Source organism: Papio anubis, chromosome 18, assembly GCF_008728515.1.
Source record: "Papio anubis isolate 15944 chromosome 18, Panubis1.0, whole genome shotgun sequence".
In the NCBI taxonomy this organism is placed as follows: Eukaryota; Metazoa; Chordata; class Mammalia; order Primates; family Cercopithecidae; genus Papio; species Papio anubis.
Window position 1 is genome coordinate 35,938,856 of NC_044993.1, and position 24,158 is coordinate 35,963,013.

The following is a 24,158-nucleotide window of genomic DNA, read 5'->3' on the forward strand; positions in this document are numbered from 1 at the left end:
AAATTATTATAATATACTCTGCTCCTAAATCAGAAATGCTAACCCTGAAAAAATGAGGAGACTGGATTATGTTGGCTGATGTAACTTACTGTGCACATTAACACTGAAAAGAAGGGAGAAAAAAATTATACACACACACACACAATAACTGGTGACTTTCCCATTAATGCAAACCAAAAAAATTCAATATTTATATTTACATCACTTTCTTCTGCACATCCCCAAAAATTTTCAATCCTAGAAGGAAGTTTAAAATAAACTTAGCTAATTGAACTATAATACAATAGCAAATACCAGTATACTCAGTAAATATTTCAGTAAATGGAAAAGCAACCTTGTTCCTGTATTCAGTTTTAAAGAATTTATTCTAAAGCACTCTGATGAGAGCTTCATTAATCTCTCCAAAAATAAACAAACTACTGCTCGGCTCAATCATTCCCTATGACTGCGTAACCTACATGAAGTGTAACCTACGCTGAGGAAGACTCATCCACACAGCCACGGGCAGGCTCCTGGCAAGGGCCTTCCCAGATGATTTACACAGGCCAAAATAGCAGGGGAAAAGGCATGACTCATCTTAAAATTAAACTATTATAACTAACTTGTCAGGGACAACCTTTACCTTCTTAAGTACATTTCTCTCTTAAAACTTTAACAACAAGAAACTGGTTACATTATTAAATAAAACACCTACTCATTTTCCACATCTCTCTGCTCTCCTGTGCCAAATTTTAACATAAATGGATAGAAATAAATGTAGCCTATAGCTTACCTAACATAATTATATGTTGTGTTTTACACTGTTTCAAAACGGATACATTAAAATAATCCAGTCTTGGCTCCTACCCACTAAAGTCAATAGAGGTTATTAAGGCCAACTGCCATTTAAATGCATTGCTATAACAGCACAAGGAATTGTCAGAACAGGAAATGCAATTAAAAACATTCAAAACCATCAGGATCTACTTTTTCTTCTAAAAGAAAAAACCAAGGAAAACAGCCAGAAGAATTTCTCTCCAGTATAGAAATCATCAATACTTTTGAAAATGTTTCCTCTGAAAACGATTGTCAAATATTTCCATTGGATTATACCAAATTGACCTTTTTTTTTTTTTTTTTTTAAGGTCAATAGGAAAGGAATAAATGTCACCAATTTAGAGGATTTCGCACCTAGCATTCTTTTCTGTATCACTGTGAATTTGATAGTGTTAAAACATTTTTATAGGTAAAATAAATGTCAGTTTTGCAAAGAGCGATACCAGACCCTGAGAGACAAATGGCCTATCCGTTGAATCTCTGGCTACAGCAAGACTTCCTCACCTCACAGGAGACTTTAGCTTTTCATATTTCTCTTTACCCAGAAAGCAAAGCAGTTGCACAGTTTCTTTCAAATGGTAACTCTCTCTTATCCTGAAGAGTCTTCTCATAACACAATCATCTTGGATGGCGGGGGCGGTGGCGGGAAGGAAGTGCATCGGGTTTTAAAAAAATTAAAATAAAAAACAAATATTTGAATAGTATTATAGTGTTATAATGCCATCCTCAATAGGGAGCAAAGAGGAGGGGAAAGGCCAGACTAAATTCCTGGGTTATAAGAAAGGGTTATGTTGCTTTGGGCTTAACGGCTCATACATTCATGAGGTAATATTCAGGGAAAATGTGATATTTTATCAGAATGTCATTCAAATATAAGGTTTAACATTTACATCACAAGAGCATGGACGGAGTAAAACTATCCGCCGGGAGAAAAATGGCAAGAATAAACAGTGTGATAAAAATGGTGTTTGCTGGGACAGGAAATGGGAAGTGGAGGATGGGGGAGTTTTAGAGACAGCTGACTAAACTTTTTGAAATATGTGACTGGTTATGACATGTGAAGCAATTACCATTAATGGAAGAAAAGCGATTTCAAAGCTCATTTTCCATTCTTCTATATCCTTCCTGAGACTACACCTTCCAACCACAAAGTGAAAAAAGAACACAAAGACAGAAATCACAGCGCAAGTCTCTTCCCTGGTACAAGGGCCGATAAAGGTTGCTTTACTCATAAGCAAAAGGGGAAAAGTAATGTACATATTCCCTGAGGTTTTTTATTTTATTTTCTCAGCAAAAGAGATCGATGATATTTTGCAGAACAGACAAAATGCACTGATTAAAGAAATCCTTCCACAACACACACATGATTTTACAATTCAAAAAAAGCATAAAGATAAAAAAGAATCATTTGTCTAAAATGATAATAATTTTGAGTCAGATAGTCCCTGGAAGCAAAGTGAGGACACTCAGAAATTCCATTTGGATTAGTCTAATGCTATACAATCCAAATGTGCACCAAACACTGTACTTTTTATGTTAAATTGCTGTTGAATTTGTTAACCCACAACTGATATCCTGTGTTATGGAATCTTGGAGATTACAGCTAACTTGAAGCAACAGGGATAATTCTTGACAGTTAATGGTATTTTTGTATGCATTTTCCTGAAAGGCTAACATCTTAGGGGCCTCAATCTGGTAGCTCAACATTGCCCCCTACTGCTCGCAACTGAGAAAATATGAGGTGGGCTGGTACCAAGAGGAAATCTAACCAGCCACTGCCAATTCCACCCGAGTATACAAATACCAGATGGCACTGCACGAACACAGCCACAGAACCGTAGACCCATCCAACAATTATTCTGTTCTGTCTTTTCCAATAGAAGAAAGAAATTACTTGAATTTGTAAGAAGTCATTTGTAAAAGGCTTGAAGCAATGCTTACATTTAATTTGGAAGAAACATCCCTTTTATCTGGGCCTAAATCTTGACTCTGCTGATAAAGATCATCCCAAGGCATGCTGAGGAGAGACACTGAGGCCACTGATCTCCCTCAGAACACATAGGAATTCCATGCCAACTGCTGGGAAACTAGCGCCAGAGAGTTCGCAGAATTGCTTTTCCTTTTGGTATTTTTTATACAAGAGCGACAAAACAAAAGGTATTTTCTCTTAACGAATGTGCCACCACCTTCAAATTATTTATGCACCAATTTACGTAGATATAACTAAATCCCTTAAATGAATTCATAATGAATATCACTGGTAAGCTCACAATACCAAATATTTTATTTTGTGTGTGTGTATGTGTGTGTGTGTGTGTGTGTATGTGAGACAAGGTGTCACTCTGTCACCCAGGCTAGAGCGCAGTAACGCGATCACAGCTCACTGTAGCCTTGACCTCCTGGGCTCCAATGATCCTCTCACCTCAGCCTCCCAAGTAGCTCAGACTATAGGCACGCACCACCACAGGCGGATAATGTTTTTTATTTCGTACAGATGAGGTCTCACTATGTTGCCCACACTAGTCTCAAACTCCTGGGCTCAAGGAATCCTCCCAATTTGGCCTCCCAAAATGCTGAGAAGACAGGTATGAGCCACCTTGCTGGGCCAGATTTTACAAAAAAAAAAAAAAGGCTCTTGAACAAAAACAAAATCAAGGGCCAAGTACGGTGGTTCACGCCTGTAATCCCAACACTTTAGGAGGCTGAGATGGGCAGATCACCTGAGGTCAGAAGTTGGAGACCAGCCTGGCCAACATGGTGAAACTCCGTCTCTTCTAAAAAATACAAAAATTAGGCAGGCACAGTGGCGGGCGCCTGTCATCCCAGCTACTCGGGAGGCTGAGGCAGGAGAATCGCTTGAACCTAGGAGGCGGAGGTTGCAGGGAGCTGAGATCGTGCCATTGCACTCCAGGCAGGACAACAGAGCAAGACTCCGTCTCAAAAAAAAAAAAAAATCAATAAGAGCTCCTTTCTTATTTGCTCTTCAACTCTAATTCACAGAGTTGTCAAATTACAACTTCAAAGTCAAGCTGATGTCTTAGAGCCAAGGTTCATCAAGTTAAGAGGTTCTAACTCATATGTAAATGGACAAAAACAGAATTACACAGTAGGAGGAAAAAAAACGTTGCCCTGAAACTGAAGCTGCCTTTATATAAGAAGCCCATAAAAATGGAGAGTACTCATAACAGGCTTAGTTTAGGAACAGAACTGACCAAGGAGATTTAGGCACAGACTTTTCATTAACTCCAATTCAGTTTCACAATGCTCGGTTTTGCATTGATTCAGGTCTTTGGAGAAATCAATTTTTGTGATACTATTAATACATTAAAAGGATTATAACATTCCTTCCCCAGACACATATCCATGAAAAGGTACGATTTAAAGATTTGAGATGTCTGGAAAGCAAGGACTTTTGGATTCTGATCCCGACTTTTAAACTGGGGCCTTCAGAGTTGTGACTTGACATTTTCATTATTATAAAGTAGGAATTAGGGTAGACCCTATGTTAAATATTCTTATCACAAAAATAATAATTATAATAAATAAGACAGAAGAAAACTTTTGGAGGTGATGGATAGGTTTATGGCATAGACTGCTGTGATGGTTTCACAAATGTACACGTATCTCTAAACTCAGGTTGTACACATTAAATACGTACAGTTTTTTGTAGGGCAATCATACCCCAATAAAGTGGCTTTAAAAAAATAAAATAGGGATTAGCAATAGCTATCCATTTTTGCAGATTAGTTCATTGTTTCCAGCACATTTCAAATTCTGTGCAGAGGTACTATCTCCAGAGTTTGCAGGCGTTTACCACTTTTCTACTACCTTCCAAATCCGATTGTTTGAAGGCAGAACAGTGAGGTGGTAAAGAGCAGGGACCCCAGAGGCAGCCTTCTAGAGTTCAAATTCCAACTTCCTCACCTGTTAGCTAGGTGACCTTGAGGAAGTTACATAAACCCTTTGTGTTTTAGTCTCCTCATTAGAAAAATGGGGAATACAGGGCCGGGCGCGGTGGCTCACGCCTGTAATCCCAGCACTTTGGGAGGCCGAGGCGGGTGGATCATAAGGGCAGGAGATCGAGACCACGGTGAAACCCCGTCTCTACTAAAAATACAAAAAATGAGCCAGGCGTGGTGGCAGGCGCCTGTAGTCCCAGCTACTCAGGAGGCTGAGGCTGGAGAATAGCGTGAACCCGGGAGGCGGAGCTTGCAGTGAGCCGATACCGTGCCATTGCACTCCAGCCTGGGCGACAGAGCGAGACACTGTCTCAAAAAAAAAAAAAAAAGAAAAATGGGGAATACATTACACCTATGTTATGGGGTGTCATAAAAGTTAAAGAAATTATATAGAAAACACACAGAATAATGTCTGGTACTTAAAAGTATTATGTAAGTGTTTGCTATTATTATTATTACTATTATTTAAATTAAGACTTAATGGAAGACCTCCATGTGGCTTCAGCCTGCCTTCCAGCTGCATTTCCTCCCACATCATCTGCACTCCTTGTTCTGGTCACACCGGACTTCCTCACTTCTGGCCTTGTTTTTACAGTTCCTGGAGTCTAAGCTCGTCCCCAGATCCCCCATCCCACCATACTCCTCAGTATTCAAGGGCCCCAGAAGCCACATCTGCCATTTCACCACCATCCCAGCCGGCTCTAAGTGGTCTCAATGTAATGCTCCCTCCTCTGGAACTGTGATTTTCTTTTAACATTTAACATATATTACCGGATTTCATTTTAGCTAACATCATACCTGGTGATATTCGTGCCCCTCTCCTTGTTCAACTGTTAGATCACAGTGGTTGAGAGTACAAGCTGTGGAGCCAGCCTGCCTGGGGTTCCCCCTTGCTTTGCCACTTACTCCGTGACCTTGGGGGAGGCCCTTCATTTCCCTGTCCCTCAGTTTTCACATCCATACATTCAGGCCTGGAAAAGTGTCTATACCTCTTAGCATTGCTGTAAAATTTTTTTAAGTTAATACTGGGAAAACAGAGTAGCACCTGATGCATATAAAAATGCAAATAAATGTTAAATACTATTTTCAAATTGTTATCCTCTTATCACCACTTCCTAGTATATGTCCAGCACATGCCTTATGAGGAGAAAATAATAAATGCTTATTGAACTAAATTGAGGTTGTACTGACAAAATCCTGGCTATACCCATCACCTTACCAAGAAGAACCTAACTTGATAATTAGGAATAATTAAATCTACATTTGCCTATGCAAATGAGGCAGTGGAGGATTTATATAACACAGCAGTCCACAAAACACGGTCGGTCCCAGGCCTCATGGACTTACCACACCCTCCATCTTCTTCCACAGTGCTTCCAATTGAGCCATGGGTTGACACCACCAGTCAGTGCACTTTCTGTATCGATTGCCTTGAAACCAAAACTGCCTCAGCCACTCAAACTCGACCTGTGGACCATAAAGAGAAGATGGTGGTTTTAATTCCCTTGTGATAGACAAACAAGGACAATGACTTCGTCTTTTAATTCTCCTCCGGTAATTTGACGGCCATAGGATGAGAAAAGGTGAGAAAGGTCAGCCTAACCAGTTCCCAGTATAAGCTGGCATCTCCAGAGCATTTCTGCAATGCTAAGAAAAGAGTAGTCTTAAAACTGAGGTCTGGCCAGACGTGTTGGTTCATGCCTATAATCTCAATAGTTTGGCAGGCCGAGGCATGAGGATCGCTTGAGGCCAGGAGTTTGAGCCTAGCCTGGGCAACATTGCAAGATGCTGTCTCTACAAAAACAATTAAAAATAAATTGGCCAAGCACAGTGGTGTGTGCTGGTCGTCCTGGCTGCTTGGGAGGCTGAGGCAAGAGGATTCCTTGAGCCTAGGAGTTTGAGGCTGTGATGAGCTCTAATTGTGCCACTGCATTCCATCCAGCCTGGGCAACAGAGCAAGAGTCTCTGTGTTAAAATAAAATAAAATAAAATAAAATAAAATAAAATAAAACAAAATAAAATAATTAAAAAGCTGAAATTCTCTTACACAACCCAGCTCACACCAGAGAGGGGTTTTCAATCACATTTATTAGTCAGATGTGAGGAAACTATAAGTCAATCAACAATAAATACTGAGATCCTAATTATAAAGTAGGCTGTACTATCTTTGATGGGAAAGACATAAACCAAATGTGTTTTTATTAAATGTCTTTATTTAAGGCTGATATTAAAAGCAAAACATGGATACATATTAGGAAATATTAATTATAAGTTTCTTAAATTGCAATAAATTAAAATAACTTACCCATGGGCCAGGAGGAGCTGGTGATAATCTTAACCTGTATATATAAAACTAATTATGGAGGCACACATTAAACCTACAAAGCCATTCAAATTGTCACTTGTCAACTCAGGGCAGGTGACAATAGGTTAAAAAGAAGAGTAGCAAACATATTAGTACAAGTTGAATATCCCTTATCTGAAATGCTTGAGACCAAAAGGATTTCTGATTTTAGAATATTTGTGTTATATACTTACTGGTCAAGCATTTCAAATCCAAAATCTGAAATTCTCCAATAAACATTTCCTTTGAGCATCATGTTTACGCTCAAAAAGCTCTGAATATTGGAGCACCTCAAATTTCAGATTTTCAGATCAGAAATACCCAAGTAACTTACTTTCCTTCCGATGAATCTACTACAGTAAACTTCAACTGTTTGCCACCTTGGCAGTCCTCCTATTCCAGTCAAATCCCACCCACCCCTTCCCCAAACAGCCCATGTGGTCTGAAGAGGCTCCAACTCCAACGCCAGGGGTGGAATATGCAACCCAGGTCTAGGCCAATCAGCCCACTAGATTCTGTAGTCACAGAACTAGGATTGAGAGGAACAGGAATATGTCCAATCAGAAGAAGTCTCAAGACTATCAGAAACTACAGGAAGAAGACTCTGCAGCTATTTTGCCAGCAATGGGAAGAATGGAGCCAACATAGGGGGTAACTGCAAGACGAAAAGACAAAAACCACAACCTGATGATATCAACTGACCCTTGATCAAACTATTCCTGAAACTGTTTTTATTTAAGCCGGTTCAGGTTGAATGTTTTGCCCTTTGCAACCAAAATAATCCCAACATATTTGGATGATGGGCTGAGTTAACCTATGGAAATATAAAAAATTTTCTATCCATTTTCTAATTCTTCTATCATTCATCAACTTGAAAATCAAGGTACAATGCTACTGATCTTAATACTCTTTTTACCACTGCCGGCTAAAGAAATGTGGAGCCAGCCGGGCGCGGTGGCTCACGCCTGTAATCCCAGCACTTTGGGAGGCCGAGACGGGTGGATCACAAGGTCAGGAGATCGAGACCATCCTGGCTAACATGGTGAAACCCCGTCTCTACTAAAAATACAAAAAATTAGCCAGGTGTGGTGGCGGGCGCCTGTAGTCCCAGCTACTCGGGAGGCTGAGGCAGGAGAATGGCGTGAACCTGGGAGGTGGAGCTTGCAGTGAGCCGAGATTAAGCCACTGCACTCCAGCCTTGGCGACAGAGCGACGAGACTCCATCTCAAAAAAAAAAAAAAAAAAAGAAAGAAAGAAATGTGGAGCCACCACAGCTTCATGCTGGGTTGTCTGGCTTTGCTAAGGTGATCATATTCCATATATAGACATGGAGCTATTATAATCTTCACCTGTTACCGCAGAGAATTTTTTTTTCTGTTTATCCATATTGAACTTTCATGAGGCAAACAAAACCAACTTGTGAAGATTTAACAACGGTGAAAATGGCTCAAATAAGTAACCTGAGAATACCAAGTCATATGAAAAAGTTTTAGTTTACATTAACTAAATGTTTGTTTGCTATGTAGGACTGATTTCAGTTAAAGCTGTTTAAACAAAACAAAACAAAACAAAAAAGGAATGTAGACACAATATTAATACAACAGTTGCTAAAACTTATCTGTGCTATTAAAAGACAGTGGTTAACAGATGTAACCTTGAGTACTTTGAAAGATGAATGAATACAAATGTGTTTCAACTTCTGTGAAGATACAGGTTTAAAAACATACTACAAGAAAAAAATGAGTTCCTTTTGATGGATTTCACATAAAATTTGTTCACACTATGGAAAGAGCCTGTTAGCAAAACATCAAGTCCTATGTTAGAAAGAGTTGACAAGGTTTTAAAAGATTTTCCAGTCTTTGGGCTGGTTATGCCCGTTGAAGAGGACAGAATGGATAAGGCTTGGCAACCATGGTGACTCTGGAAATAGACTATCATATGTAATTAGTTCATCCAGTCTATCAGGGTACACTAGAAACTGGATTTCAGTACATTAAAACTTGGAAGCAAGGAGAAGGCTATATCTAGGGGCTCTGCTATTGGACAAGAGAGCAAAGAGAGAGCCCTGGCTATTTTAATAAATAATGCCTTCATCTTCCCTTGGACGCCCAACTATCTTTTGAGACAGATAGTATCATGGTTAAAAATAAGGGCTCTGGCCTATAATCCCAGCACTTTGAGAGGCCATGGCAGGAGGATCACTTGAGCCCAGGAGTTTGAAACTAGCCTGGGCAACACGGTGAGACCTCATCTCTACAAAACAAACAAATAAACAGTTAGATGGTTGTGGTGGCACCTGCCTGTGCTCCCAGCTACTTAGATGGCTGAGGCAGGAGGATCACTTGGACCCAGGAGGTCGAGTTTGCAGTGAGCCATGATTGTGCCGCTACACTCCAGTCTGGGCAACACAGTGAGGCCATGTCTCTAAAAGAAAAAAAGAATATGGGCTCTGGAGTCAGTTCAAAAGTGAGTACCACTACAGAATAGCTACGTCATCTATAAGACAGAAATAATTACTGCCTACTCTCTGTCAGGCATTTATTTGCTAGATGTCAAGAGTGTATACTAAACAAGACCACAAGGCTTTGGACTTCCTGTCCTCAAGCATCTCACAATCTTACAAATTTTCTGACCAGGAGAAGCTTTAATGTGCTCGTCAATTCATGCCCACCCCTTCCCACTAATGCCAGTCAGAAACGTTCAACAACACTGAAGACCTTCTCCCAACCGAATTTTATTCATGAGTTGAAATATTGCCCATGAGATACAATCTCTGTGGACATCAAATCCAGTGGCATGCCTTCTATTCAACTCCATGACCTGACTTTTTCATTTCGATGTTGTGGGTAAAAACTATTACAGAATTTTAATCAAATGCCACCTTTACCAGTTCCCCCCTGCCAACAGAAAGAAGTAGCTGACTCTCTCCTTAAAATTAAGTAAGAAGGCAAAAAAATATTTCCATCTGCTTGATTCAGAGTCTGAGTTAACAAACTCTGGAAATTAGGAAGGAAAGCTATAGCATGGACACTGCACAAAAACCAGAGTCAGGACTCAAAATATAGCGAGTCCTTATTACTTTGGGGCTAAAAAACCAAACATCCATGTCTAATCATATTGACTGACTGATGAAGTGGTAACCACGACAGAAGTTGGGTATTCTTCCCTTCTCCAGAGTTGTAGGCCGTCAAAGGAGGCTCATAGCTAACAGAGCAGAAATAAGAGGCAAGCGGTCAGGAGAGCAAATGCTGACTTGGGGCCAAGGAACATTCCACGGGTGACACATCCCTGAAGACGTCAACAGCAGGGAGACAACCTGTAGGAGCTCTCAGGGTTCTCTCAAAGTTTTCATGATACTTACAAACCAAACTCCCTGATTTTGAACATGCACTTAATGGAAATAAGTCTAGAAGAGGAGAAAGGAATAGAATCAACCCACATATCTGGACTTCAGTCATTGGGTACTTAGGCCTTGGAAAGCAAAGCTAATAAGATTTCAAAAGAATATTTCTGAGCCACTTTATCACCATATAGTTGTAAATCATCTCCATCATTCCAATAGGTCAGTAAATGTCACCTACTTTTCTTCTGCTGAGTTTGTTTAGGCTCTTGATATGGTCCCAAGTCAGCCATAGAGTTCCCTCATGAGATGTGTGACTACGCCCCTTGGGATTAATGTCTCACTGTAATAACGGATAGAAGTTACTTTGCTGAGAAAGGAATTAGACCAGGAAGACATGGTAAGGCTCTATCTACAAAGAGGTACCCTATGAAGGCCCTTTCGCAGTGGTTATAAGGAAGCCACAGGTCTGGTCAGAAGAAAATGAGAGCCAAACAATACCGTCAAACATTCCATTCTTCTAGGGGACATTTACTAAGAGAGGAGGCTGAATTCCACATTTTACTATCTTTAAAAAGGAAAGTGGGCCATTTAATAACATGGAAGAAGATTCTGCTTATAATTAAACAAGAATCTTTCCTAAGCATCTTAAATTGGAAAAACTATATCTCCAATAAGGTACTCCAAAACACATGCCCAAACTTCCGAAAACTGCTCAGTTAGAAACCATCCTAGACAAGGAAAACAAACCACTTCTCAACCCACACAGACTGAGAGCTTGCAGTATGTAAAATCCAGGGTTTCATCCCATGATTTGTCCAGCAAAGACACATGGCCTTGCAGAAATAGGCAAGCAAGCAAGCAAGCAACTGGGAGAACTCTTATGGACAAGTGGGCTTTCACTGAACAATAGGACAAAGTAAAGAGCAGGCATGCAACTGCTAAATCCCAGGCCAACTTGTATGGCAAAAGAACAATATCTGACAATGTGCCCTGACATATGGAATTAATTGTGAAAGTAAGGAGATGACCTTGAAGAATCAGAGATCAGGGGAATGGTAAAGACTGGCACACACACTATTTAAATTCAAGATCACTGTATCTATTCAACCCCAGGGGCCGAGGTTTCTGATACAGTACATCTCTGCCCCACCTGCCTAACATACAAGGTCAAAAGCAGCCAGTCACTTTCTGAAGCAGACAAAATTTTTTTTTTTTTTTTTTTTGAGACAGAGTTTTGGCCTTGTTGCCCAGGCTGGAGTGCAATGGCACAATCTCGGCTCACTGCAACTTCCGCCTCCCAGGTTCAAGAGATTCTCCCGCCTCAGCCACCCAAGTAGGTGGGATTACAGATACCCGCCACTGCACCTGGCTAACTTTTTGTATTTTTACTAGAAACAGGGTTTCACCATGTTGGCCAGGCTGATCTCAAACTCCTGACCTCAGGTGATCCACCGCCTTGGCCTCCCAAAGTGCTGGGATTACAGGCGTGAGACACCACACTCAGCCTGAAGCAGATAGACTTAGATGACAATATTCTGTTAGATACACAGTGTGATTTTACAGATTTCTCCCATCCATTGATGGTAACAAAACATCACAGTCAGTCACAAAAGATGAGAAAGGATAGGGAAATAAGATAGCCTGTATGCATGTTAAAGAAAGCACCCATTCTGCCAGTCTGACACGAAAATTGTGAGTTTTTTTTTTTTGAGACGGAGTCTCACTCTGTTGCCCAGGCTGGAGTGTAGCGGCGCAATCTCGGCTCACTGCAAGCTCCGCCCCCTGGGTTCACACCATTCTCCTGCCTCAGCCTCCTGAGTAGCTGGGACTACAGGCGCCCGCCACCACGCCCGGCTAATTTTTTTGTATCTTCAGTAGAGACAGGGTTTCACAGTGTTAGCCAGGATGGTCTCAATCTCCTGACCTCGTGATCCGCCCGCCTTGGCCTCCCAAAGTGCTGGGATTACAGGCGTGAGCCACCGCACCCGGCCCGTGAGATTTTTTGAGAAGGAAATAACTATATTTCAAGATTAGAATTTCTATACTGTAAATATGCAGAAAGACATAACTTTGCTCCCCGGTCTAATTCAGTGAGGTCATCAGGCCCATAAATGTCTTCCTTCCTGAAGTTCTGGCTATCAGCAATGCCTCCAGCAGGGACTAATAAGACAGAAAGTAGAACACCCATCAGGCACAATGAAGGGAAGCAAGTCGGACCTGAGCTCAGCATTAGAAGTGGTTACCAGTCCCCTGAAAGGCAGAACAGCTTCCCCTGTGGTTCTGGAGATTATGACAATGTTTCACAAAGTGTGGAGCAGTTCACAAGATATTAAATAACTTATAAAGACATTAAAAAGATATTATGTCACTATAGGAGATGACATTATTTCTCCTTTGCTCAAAACTCTTCAATGGGCCCCCGTTTCTTGCAGAGTAAAAAGGAAAGGCCTTGTCCTTACAAGGGCCTCCAAGGACCTATACAATCTGCTGCTCCCCAGTCTCCTGGAACTACCTCTGTGACCTCCTCTCCTATAAGTAGCAACCTCACTCCCTCCACTCAAACAGTACTGTTCCTGGACTGTTCCATGGACTCCAGACATTCCCCCACCACACAGCCTTTGCAGTGGCTATTCCTTCTGCCCAAAAGGCAATTCCCCAGATACCCACATGGCTGTCTCTCATGTCCTTCAATTCTCTGCTCAAACGACATCTTTTCAACAGGGAGGCTCTCTAGTTCTCTCAGTTTCCATCATCTTGCTCAGTTTTTTTTTTCTGTAGCACTTAGCAACTTCTAACATACTGTATGATTTACCAATGTATTATGTTTATTACTTACCATCATCTCCCTGTACTAGAATGTCTATTTTATTTACCAATATATTCTAAAGCACCTAGAAGAGTGTCTGGCACATGCCTAGCAATTAATTATGATGAGAACATTTTTTAACTTCAAATTCTCCATCAATCCTTCTTCTTATATCAAAAAGAAAGTCTCAGATAGGTGAATGACCTTTAGTTCTCTACCACATTTTAGTGTCTCCTTTTTTTCTTTTAATGGTTTTTTTTTTTTGAGGTATAATTTACCAGCCATAAAATTCACACATTGTAAGTGCAGACTCCAATGATTATTAGAAAATGTATGAAGCTGTGTAACCATTACCACTAATCTCCCTTCTTAACACGAAGAAAGGAAACTTGAGGCTCAGAGCGTCCTCCAGACAAGAATATCTACTGGAATGTAATAACATTACTCTGTTTTCATTGGACCTATTTTTCTGGATACTTTTTCTTTTGGCTAATGATACTGGATTTCCACTTAAAGTAGCAATATAAAGCTTCCTTTTTAAAGAAATTTATGTATGTTAAAAAAGAGTTGATTTAAAGTAAAATATTAAGTAACTAAACAATGTATGTAGTCCAAAGATAAAGTAAATATTGAGAGGGTATTAGTGGGAAAAGTAGAGTTTGTGAAACTTTGACCCATGGGATCCAGACCTGCTGGTCTCACAGACTGCAGAATTGCAACTGATTTCATCAATGAAAAGCAAGGCATTGACACTTGCTCGCAGGGCCTATCCTCAATTCCCAGCAGTCTTTGCTGGGAGACTATTCTTCCTGAGTCTCTTGTGCTTCTGCGTGTCTTGTGAGGAAGCAATGACTGTCCTGTGTTATGGACTCTCATCGCAAGGATGTTTATACAGCAACAACCTTGATAGAGAGAGTTTCTCCCTCCAGAACAAAAGGGCAGGTGTGCATATAGGCTTGGAAGATAAAGACAGTGTCTTGACCTACAGCAAAAGACAGGCATGCTTACTATCCTTTGAAAAAGACTAGGTTTCCATAGCTCATGGTTCCTCTCCTATAATGTAACCCCTCAATGTGTACATGTTATCTGGCCTACTTTGCATTGCCCTATAGAAACACTGGGAGAATGCTATGCTCTGTATGTGTACGTCCCTCCAAAATTCTTTTTTATTTAATTAATTAATTTATTTATTTATTTATTTTGAGATGGAGTCTCCCTTTGTTGCCCAGGCTGGAATGCAGTGTCGCGATCTTGGCTCACTGCAAGCTCCGCCTCCTGGGTTCACACCATTCTCCTGCCTCAGCCTCCTGAGTAGCTGGGACTACAGGCGCCCGCCACCACGCCTGACTAATTTTTGTATTATTATTATTTTTTTTTTAGTAGAGACGGGGTTTCACTGTGTTAGCCAGGATGGTCTCGACCTTGTGATCTGCCTGCCTCAGCCTCCCAAAATGCTGGGATTATATGCGTGAGCCACCATGCCCGGCCATGTCCCTCCAAAATTCTTCTGTTGAAATTCTAACATCCGAAGCGATGGCATTAAGAGGTGGGGCTTTTCAGAGGTGAGAGATCATGAAGGCTTTCATAAAAGAGTTGAGTGGCCTTATGAAAGAGACCACAGGGAGCTCGCCTGGCCCTTGCACCATGTAAGGAAAGTGAGAGGGTACCATCTATGAATCATGAAACAAGTCCTCACCAGACACCAGATCTTGAACTTGATGCCACCTGATCTTGAACTTGCCACCCTCCAGAACAGTGAGGATAAATTTCTGTTGTTTACAAGCAACCTGGTTTATGCTATTTTGTTACTGCAGCCTGAACAAAATAAGTTCGTGAACTAACACAAAAATACTGACACTCTGGTGACTGCTATTGATGTATGTAATAACCTGTCCTCCATCTCTGACCTAAGAGTCTCACGTCTTATACCAATATGAAACTGTGGCAGATTAACTTGTTAGCTTGCAGGTAGGGTAGAATCTCAGATCTTTCACAATTCTTGAAAGTCTTGCCAGGCACGGTGGCTTACGACTGTAATCCCAGCACTTTGGGAGGCCAAGGTGGGCAGATCACTTGAGGTCAGGAGTTTGAGACCAGGCTGGCCAACATGGTGAAACCTCGTCTCTACTAAAAATATAAAAGTCAGCCAGGGGTGGTGGCGTGTGCACCTGCAGCCCCACCTATTCAGGAGGTTGAGGCAGGAGGATTACTTGAACCTGGGAGGTGGAGGTTATAGTGAGCCGAGATCATGCCGCTGCACTCCAGCCTGGGTGACGGACCGAGACCCTGTCTCAAAAAAAAAAAAAAAAACAAAAAAACCTTACCTCATTATGAATTTCTTCTCCTTGTTTCAAAACTGCAGGCTCAAAGGATTTCAAAGAGACATCACCATTGTCCACATCGTCACGGACATTCTGCAGAGCCAACTGACAGCGTTGTAAAATATAATCCAAGGTTCCTGTTGAGCACTGTTGAGACAGAACCAGGAATTACAATTATGGGCAAAATCTAAGTTTACTATGCCGCCCCTCCTAGGATTGTTCATATTTGTCCCTGGCTGTGAATTCACCTGTTGACCCCATGGCTCAGTCTATACTCCTTTTTTTTTTTTTTTTTTTAATTTAAATTTTGAGATAGGGTCTTGCTGTGTCACCCAGGCTAGAGTATAGTGGTGTAATGTTTCACTGTAGCTTCAACCTCCAGGGCTCATGCAGTCCTCCCACTTCACCTTCCCAAATAGCTGGTACCACAGGCAGGCACCACTCTACCCAGCTAATTTTTCTAAATTTTTATGTTGTAGAGAGAGACAGGATCTTGCTATATTATCCAAGCTGGTCTCAAACTCCTGGGTTCAGGGCAGTCCTCCCACTTCAGCCTCCAAAAGTGCTGGGATTACAGGCATGAGTCACTGTGCCCGGCCTGTACTCCTTAACTCAAGAATTACTAGAGTGGCCTGTTCCACTGGGCTCTGTGCTGCCAGTTTGGCCTCACGTGGGCCACTTAGTTTGCTGGTTTTCTTTTACGTGGGCCTCATATCTCTAACTAAACATTTGGGTCCCTGAGGCTAATGCCCTATTTATATATGTTAAATACATTTTCTATATATACTACAACATCTAGAACTGAGTCCGAAAACTAGAAGAAATTTAATAAATAATTATTGGATGAATAACGGGTTAACCAAGAAGTCAAGGACACTGACTTTTTATCTCAAATGCCCTGAGACTAACGATAGGAAAGAAAGGTAAACCGGCTGCCGAAATGGTTCAAAAGCACATTAAATGGTTCCGTAATAACAGAGGGGAAAAATGAAGTTATAATCACAAGGCAAAGAACTCATTTCCCTTTTCTGAAAAAGCATACATTAGGCAGTGGCAGTTTTTGGCAGAATAGATTCTTCAAATAATGGAGAATATTTGGCTTATGCCCTCAAGGCACATTCAAAGCCACAACTTAGTACCTGGGTCTCAGCAAGGACAGAGATAACTAGTTCATCCCTCTCTAAGTTCGTGGGAGCAAAACAGAGGTCAAATGGACAAACTCCTTTTTATAAAGGATCATATGTTGGAAAAGAGGCCGATGTACATGGGCAGTGCATCTGCTTGTTTTGATATTGAAGTGATTTCCTAGAATAATAAAAAGTCAGCTATAAATACCCTTCAATCCCAACAAGGAAAATGTATCCCTAAAATACTTTGGTTTTATTATTTGTAATTTAAACTGAGTCCTTGTAAATAACCTTGAAGGCTAATCCTCTGGTATAAAATTTCCTTGCACATTTACTACCATTTTATCCAATGCAACATCGACAAGCCTGGGAAAAACAAAGTTTCTGTGCCAAGAAACAGAAGTTTGACTAATACGTATTTTAATATGAAGATCCCAGAGTGCTGGGTGCATAAGGGCACAACTCCAATTTCCTGCCAAGAAAACCCCACAAAGAATAACGGTGAATGACCACTCATTTTTGTCCCACAGCAACCTCTACAACATCTTTCTTTTTGAGACGGGGTCTCACTCTCTGGCCCAGACCGGAGTGCAGTAGCATGGCGTGATCTTGGCTCACTGCAGTCTCTGCCTCCTAGGCTCAAGCAATTCTCCTGCCTCAGCCTCCCAAGTAGCTGGGATTAAAGGCGTGCACCACCACGCCTGGCTAATTGTTGTATTTTCGGTAGAGACAGGGTTTTACCATGTTGACCAGGCTGGTCTCAAACTCGTGACCTCAAGTGATCCGCCCACCTCAGCCTCCCAAAATGCTGGGATCACAGTTATGAGCCATCGCACCCAGCCTACAACATCTTTTTAAAATGACTTCCATCTAGAAAGTTTTCCTACATGCACCTTTACTTTCCCAAGTAGTGAGCTACATAGGTTATTAATTGCATTTTCATGCAAGATTGGAAACAACCTAAATTTCTCAACAATAGGAAAACTAGTTTAATGAATTATGGTTGCAGAAAACAAAAAGAGAGAGTGTGTGTGGAATAATTTTTTTCTGGATATATAGTGTTTTGTTTTATTTAAATAACCTATAATCAGGCCTAGTCTGAGATAGGTTTTTTGTTTTTTTTTTTTTGGTAACAGCTTTATTAAGCTATAATTCACATATCATAAAATTAAACCATTTAAAGCATATAATGAAATGTTGTTTCATATATTCACAGAGTTATACAAATATCACTGCAATTAATTTTAGAGCATTTTCATCACCCCAAAAAGAAACCCTGTACCGTTTAGCAGTCACCCCCAACCCCGCCTGATTTCCACCAACATTTCCAACCCTAGGCAACCACTAATCTACTTTCTACGTCCATGGAGAGGCTTATTCTAGACACTTCATATAAAGGAAATCATATAATATATATCTTTTGTGACCGGTTGCTTCCATTTCATATGTTTTCAAGAGTCACTCATGTTGTAACATGCATCATTACTGTATTCTATTTGAATGTCCAATAATATTCAACTGCATGGATACGCCACGTTTTATTTATCCATTCATTAAGTGATGAATCTTTGGGTTGTTTCCACTTTTTGCTGATTATGAATATTCCTGTAGAAGTTTCCATCACTCTTGGGTATCTACCTAGGCATGGAATTGCTATGTCACAGGGTATCTTTGGATTTAACCTTCTGAAGACGTGCCAGACTGTTTCCCAAAGTAACCGCACCACTATCCATTCCCTCCGGCAGTGCACGCAGGTGCCACTTCCTGCAGGTCGTCACCAACACTTGTCATTATCTTTTTTATTCTGGCTATTCTAGTGGGTGTGAAATGTTATCCCATCGTGGTTTTGATTTGTATTTCCCTATGACTAATGATGTTCAGCATTTTTCATTTGTCTGTTGGCCATTTGTATACCGTCTTTTTTTGTGTGTGTGAGATGGAGTCTTGCTCTATTGCCCAGGCTGGAGTGCAGTGGCGCAATCTCACCTCACTGCAACCTCCACCTCTCAGGCTTAAGTGATTCTCCTGCCTCAGCCTGCTGAATAGCTGGGATTACAGGCATGTGGCACCACATCTGGCTAATTTTTGAATTTCTAGTGAAGACGAGGTTTTACCATGTTGGCCAGACTGGTCTTAAACTCCTGGCCTCAAGTGATCTGCTCACCTCGGCCTCTTAAAGTCCTGGGATTACAGGCAGGAGCCACTGCACCCAGGCTGTGACATGTTAATTCAGTTCCTTCGCCATTTTAAATTGGATCATTTCTCTCTAGAATTATTGAGTTGTAAGAATTCTTTGAATATTTGAGATACAAGTGCTTCATGAGATAAATGATTCACAGATATTTTCTCCCATTCCATGGATCCTCTGCACTTTATTTATGGTACCCTTTGAAGCAGAAAAGTTTTTAACTTTGATGAAGTCCAATTTATCTGTTTTTTTCTTTAGTTGTTTATGCTTTCGATGTCATATCTAAAAAGCCATTACCTACTCCAAGATAAGAACTATATATTAATGAGTAATTACTACTAAAGTTTTCTGAAACAAAACTACAGAACCATGTATTTTTATATTTAAAAATATTTAAAAATGTTTTTGAAATTACATACATTTTTACTTATATATTAAATATTACCAAAAGAGTAACAAGAACCTTTTAGCACTGGTTGCCTCTGGGGACAGGGACTGGTTGGCCTAAGGAGAAAGAGACTTTAACTGTATACCCTTAGGTATTTGTTTTTATTTTGAACCATTTGCATTAACTACCTATTCAAAATATAATTATGCATAAAATTTAAATTTCTTTAAGAAGACATTCTGTATTGAATCCCAAGAACATTCTGACACAATTATCAAAAACTAAAATCTAGGCTGGGCGCACTGGTTCATGTCTGTAATCTCAGCACTTTGGGAGGCCGAGGTGGGTGGATCAAATGAGGTCAGGAGTTCAAGATCAGCCTGGCCAATATGGCAAAACCCCATCTCCACTAAAAACACAAAAATTAGCCGGGCTATCTGCTACTTTCTACTCTGCACTGTGCATAGTCTTTAGACTATAAGCATCTTGAAGACACTGAACATGACCATTCCCGTTCACAAGTCCCTACAATAATAACTTGAATACTATAAAGTTCAATAAAAGTTTGAAGAATGAACAAACTGAAATCCCTTCTGAATTGTAATTCCTGCAATCAAAACTTGCTGATGATTTAATCTCTCTTGCTTTATTATGTATACTCTAGTGTACAGATGAAAACAGAATCACCTTCCACACAGTGAGCTTTAGTTGTTCCTATCTCCTATTAGTTTTTCATCAGAATAAAATGAAAAGACAGTAGTAGCAGTAGAAGTAATTTAATAATAGTAGTAGTGGCGAACTTCTTTGAATGTATACCAGTCTCTGTTCTAAAAAGACTTACATGAATTAACTAATTTAATCCTCATAAGAACACTATGAATTAGGTATGATTATTATCCCCATGAACATATTTCCCAAGCTTTTTATTTATCGTTTTGTACAGCCCTTTGAACACAGCACTAACGAGACTGTCTACTCTTCCGGCTTAGATTAGGAAAGACATTGAAGGGCGCATTTAAGTAGCCATATACTCAAGTGATCCACAAGAAAGGGATTCTTGGGAGGGTTATAGCTAGAAAGACAGATGCCTATAACTGGGGAAATGAAATCCTTCCATACAACACAAGGCACATATTAGATGTTCTATAAATACTAGCTCTTCCCTCCCTCCCTTCTTTCCTTCCTCTGTTCGGCCTTACCTACCTTCCTTCCTCCCTTCCCTCTTTTCTAACAGAACTCCTTTTAGGTCTCTAAGACAATTATTTCTGTGTTTGTTTAAAATTTGTCCCCCCAACAAAAGTTCACAAAGGTGGTGGGCATGATGGCCATGTTGATGGCTCTATCTCCCAGGCCTACAGTTTTGGACACATAACAGGCTCTCAAATATTTAAATGAATGAGTGAATGGAAAAGAGAAGAAAGGGGAGAAAGGAAGAAAGGGGTGCTGGATGGGCTGGCTGGCATCTTGGTTTAAATACTCATTCATTCTCTCTCTGCCACACAGCAATATGATAGGTCCACTGGTAAAGCTACTTAATGACCAAGACACAACACTGCCGTATAGACTCAGGTAGTACTGCCACTGGAACACCATGCACTTATACCTCCCACCTTCCTGTACCACTTCTGCCCAATTTTCTCACACTTGTCCCCTGTAGTTCCATAAAAGGTCAAGCTATAAAGCAAAGCATGCATAGCAAGCTTAGGTAGAAGGTCACTTGTAATCCCGTTTATGCCTTGCTCTCTGGAACCCCTCTTAACTGAGTACATGGGACCCCAACATGACTAATATGAGTTTTTCTCATTTCTTAGTTTTCCATTCTGAACTAGTCTGAACAGCTAACCATCGGCCATTGCAAGTGGTGGCAGAATTTAGCAATAAAGTCTGGGTTATGAACACATCTGGGAGCTCAGAAACTCCTTGGCAACGCTGTAACTTTCTCTTTAATTTACATTCACATGCCCAGAAGTCCGACCAAAAAGTTAAGGAAAATGAAAATTCTCAACATCCAAACCCAGCCACAGCTAACACATGCACAAGCACAAAAATCTGCCCCAATTCCTCCGGTCATCTCTTGCCCTTGACCTTGACAGATACAACCCTCTAAATAAACCTCTAACTATAAACACTTGTCAATGGCATTTTCCTTCTCCAAGAAACATAACCCCAAGAAGCAAAATACACTTATCCCATGCCATGCATACACTTTCTAAAACTGTATCCAACACAATCCAAAGCTCAAAAAGCAAGTAAACAGACGCAAGTCAAGTTAGATGGAAGCAATTTTCCCATCAAATACTCTTCCAAAGCTCTATGATAAATTGCTCATTCAACCACTTCTGTCACATCCAATTAGGTGTGAATCACATTTTTATTTACACTTACCTCTGCCACTCGGTGGGTGGAACTAAACCGAGGTTGTGAACCAGCCAAAACGCAGTGTTGGTGGGTGGCATTGAGATCATCTACAGGAAAAACACCAGAAATTTATAAAACCATATTTATTAGTCAGTATATACTATATATTATTTAACTAAAACACAAAGTAAACAGTAAATCCATCTTTCAAGAAATGACAATAACCAAGGAATCAACACTTACCTTGTATTTTTTTTTTTTTTTTTTTTTTTTTTTTTTTTTTGAGACGGAGTCTCTCGCTCTGTCGCCCAGGCTGGAGTGCAGTGGCCGGATCTCAGCTCACTGCAAGCTCTGCCTCCCGGGTTCACGCCATTCTCCGGCCTCAGCCTCCCGAGTAGCTGGGACTACAGGCGCCCGCCACCTCGCCTGGCTAGTTTTTTGTATTTCTTAATAGAGACGGGGTTTCACCGTGTTAGCCAGGATGGTCTCGATCTCCTGACCTCGTGATCCGCCCGTCTCGGCCTCCCAAAGTGCTGGGATTACAGGCTTGAGCCACCGCGCCCGGCCTTACCTTGTATTCTTTAATCAATCCCTTATAAGTAGGTGACTATATATATGTGTATATATATGTTCCATTCTTTAATCAATCCCTTATAAGTAGGTGACTATATATATGTGTATATATATGTTCCATTATATATGTATCTACTTATAAGTAGAGATTACATATGTAGATATATAACAAGTGTAATAATACAAATATAAGTATATAATAAATATGATATACTTACATATACTTATACATACACAAGTATATGTAAGTGTAAGTAGATATATAATCATATGTCTATAATTAAATATGTATATATTCTATCATACAAAGTATGACACTTTGAAGAGTGAAAGGGGGTGCTATTTACCATTATTCCAGAACAACAGGTATAAACCAGGACTGCCCTCAGCAAACAAGATATAGGGTCACTCTGCTTATTTGTGGTCCTATAATGCCCACCCACTATAAAATTCACTATGTATGGATTGAGCTTCTTTCACTTTCTCATGACACATCTACTTCTACTCTTTAGAATAAACCAGAATTTGGAGTTGAACACCTTTCATCTGAAAAATCTGCCTCTTTCCTTCTGTAATCAAAGTATCAATTTTGCCCTAACAATTTTCCAGGCAACAAACTAACCAATTCAGCATGTTGCATGTTTGGCTCTTAGAACAGAATTCAAGTCTAGGGATTCACAACCCAAGAATGAAGTAGGTGGTGAATTCATCAGTTGAAGAATATTCCTAAAACCACAAGCAGTGGGAGAAAAACCAATGACCAAGTTGTTGCAGATCCTGAGAAATGATACCACAAGTCAGGCAAAATCTATACAACCTCTGCTTAGGACATGACTTCCTCTAGTACAAAAAAAAGAGAGTTGTAATGTTTCCAGCAATGATATCCTATACAGGCAATACAAGATTTTAATCAAGATACCAGAAATGATAATGACTTAAACTAAGAGGCAAATGCCACCAGGCCCCTTATGTGTCAGCAAAAACAACCTACAATATCATCTCTAAACATAGAAAGGAAATGCAAAATATTAAGGCAGGATTTCCACTTAGGAATTTGTGAAGTAACAGTGACAAGATATACCCTTCTGCCTTAAACAACTACAAAACAAGCCAAAAATATGAATCAAAGGTTTCAGCAAGATATAATCCCATGGAGAAGAGAAACAAAATAGGTGAGAGACGCCTACAATTGCCTTAACTTTCTCCATGGAAATGGTTTCAATGCCACAGAATAAAGAAAAGGAAGTCAAAACTCAGTCTCTGTTTCTTTCTTGCCAAGTTGAGAAGACAAAGATTGGAGTATAGGGAGGCCAAGGCCATAGGGCCTTGAAAGGCAGAATGCTGAAACAGAAACAGATATACAGAGAGAGAGCAAACAGAGATTGCAGAAGGGTTCCCTTAAGTATTTGGAAGAGCACTGACCTGTGCATGTATGAATAAAAAATACCCAAGGGCCATAAAAAGAAGCATCAGAATGCAGCAGGTGGAACCAATTTCAGATCTCACACACAGCTAGGAGTATTTTATGATCCCAGCAGCCAAAATGGCTCTCACTACGAGATACTAGAAAATCCTTAGGAAAGCATCACTGCGGAAGTAGGGCTAAATGAGTCCTAGGTTAAATGTTGCTCTAGTCCCACCTAGCAAGGCTTAAAACTAAGCCTCAAAAGGATCCAACTTCTGGCCAGGCACAGTGGCTCATGCCTGTAATCTCAGTACTTCCGGAGGCCGAGGTGAGTGGATTACCTGAGGTCAGGAGTGCGAGACCAGCCTGGCCAATGTGGTGAAACCCTGTCTCTACTAAAAATACAAAAATTCAGGCCGGGCGCGGTGGCTCAAGCCTGTAATCCCAGCACTTTGGGAGGCCGAGACGGGCGGATCACGAGGTCAGGAGATCGAGACCATCCTGGCTAACACGGTGAAACCCCGTCTCTA

General features: G+C 40.6%; 1 protein-coding gene across 6 annotated transcripts in view; it reads right to left on the minus strand.

Moving 5' to 3' along the window:
- Positions 1–24,158, minus strand: part of FTO (FTO alpha-ketoglutarate dependent dioxygenase) — a 440,820-nt gene that overhangs the window by 246,899 nt on the left and 169,763 nt on the right. For all 6 annotated transcript variants that reach the window (XM_031658246.1, XM_009196443.4, XM_003916875.4 and 3 more), the window contains exons 5-7: positions 21,678–21,757; positions 15,593–15,736; positions 6,123–6,242 (exon numbers count right to left, since the gene is read on the minus strand). In XM_031658246.1, coding sequence (XP_031514106.1) covers positions 6,123–6,242; positions 15,593–15,736; positions 21,678–21,757 — 344 coding nt within the window. The remainder of the gene's footprint in view (positions 1–6,122; positions 6,243–15,592; positions 15,737–21,677; positions 21,758–24,158) is intronic.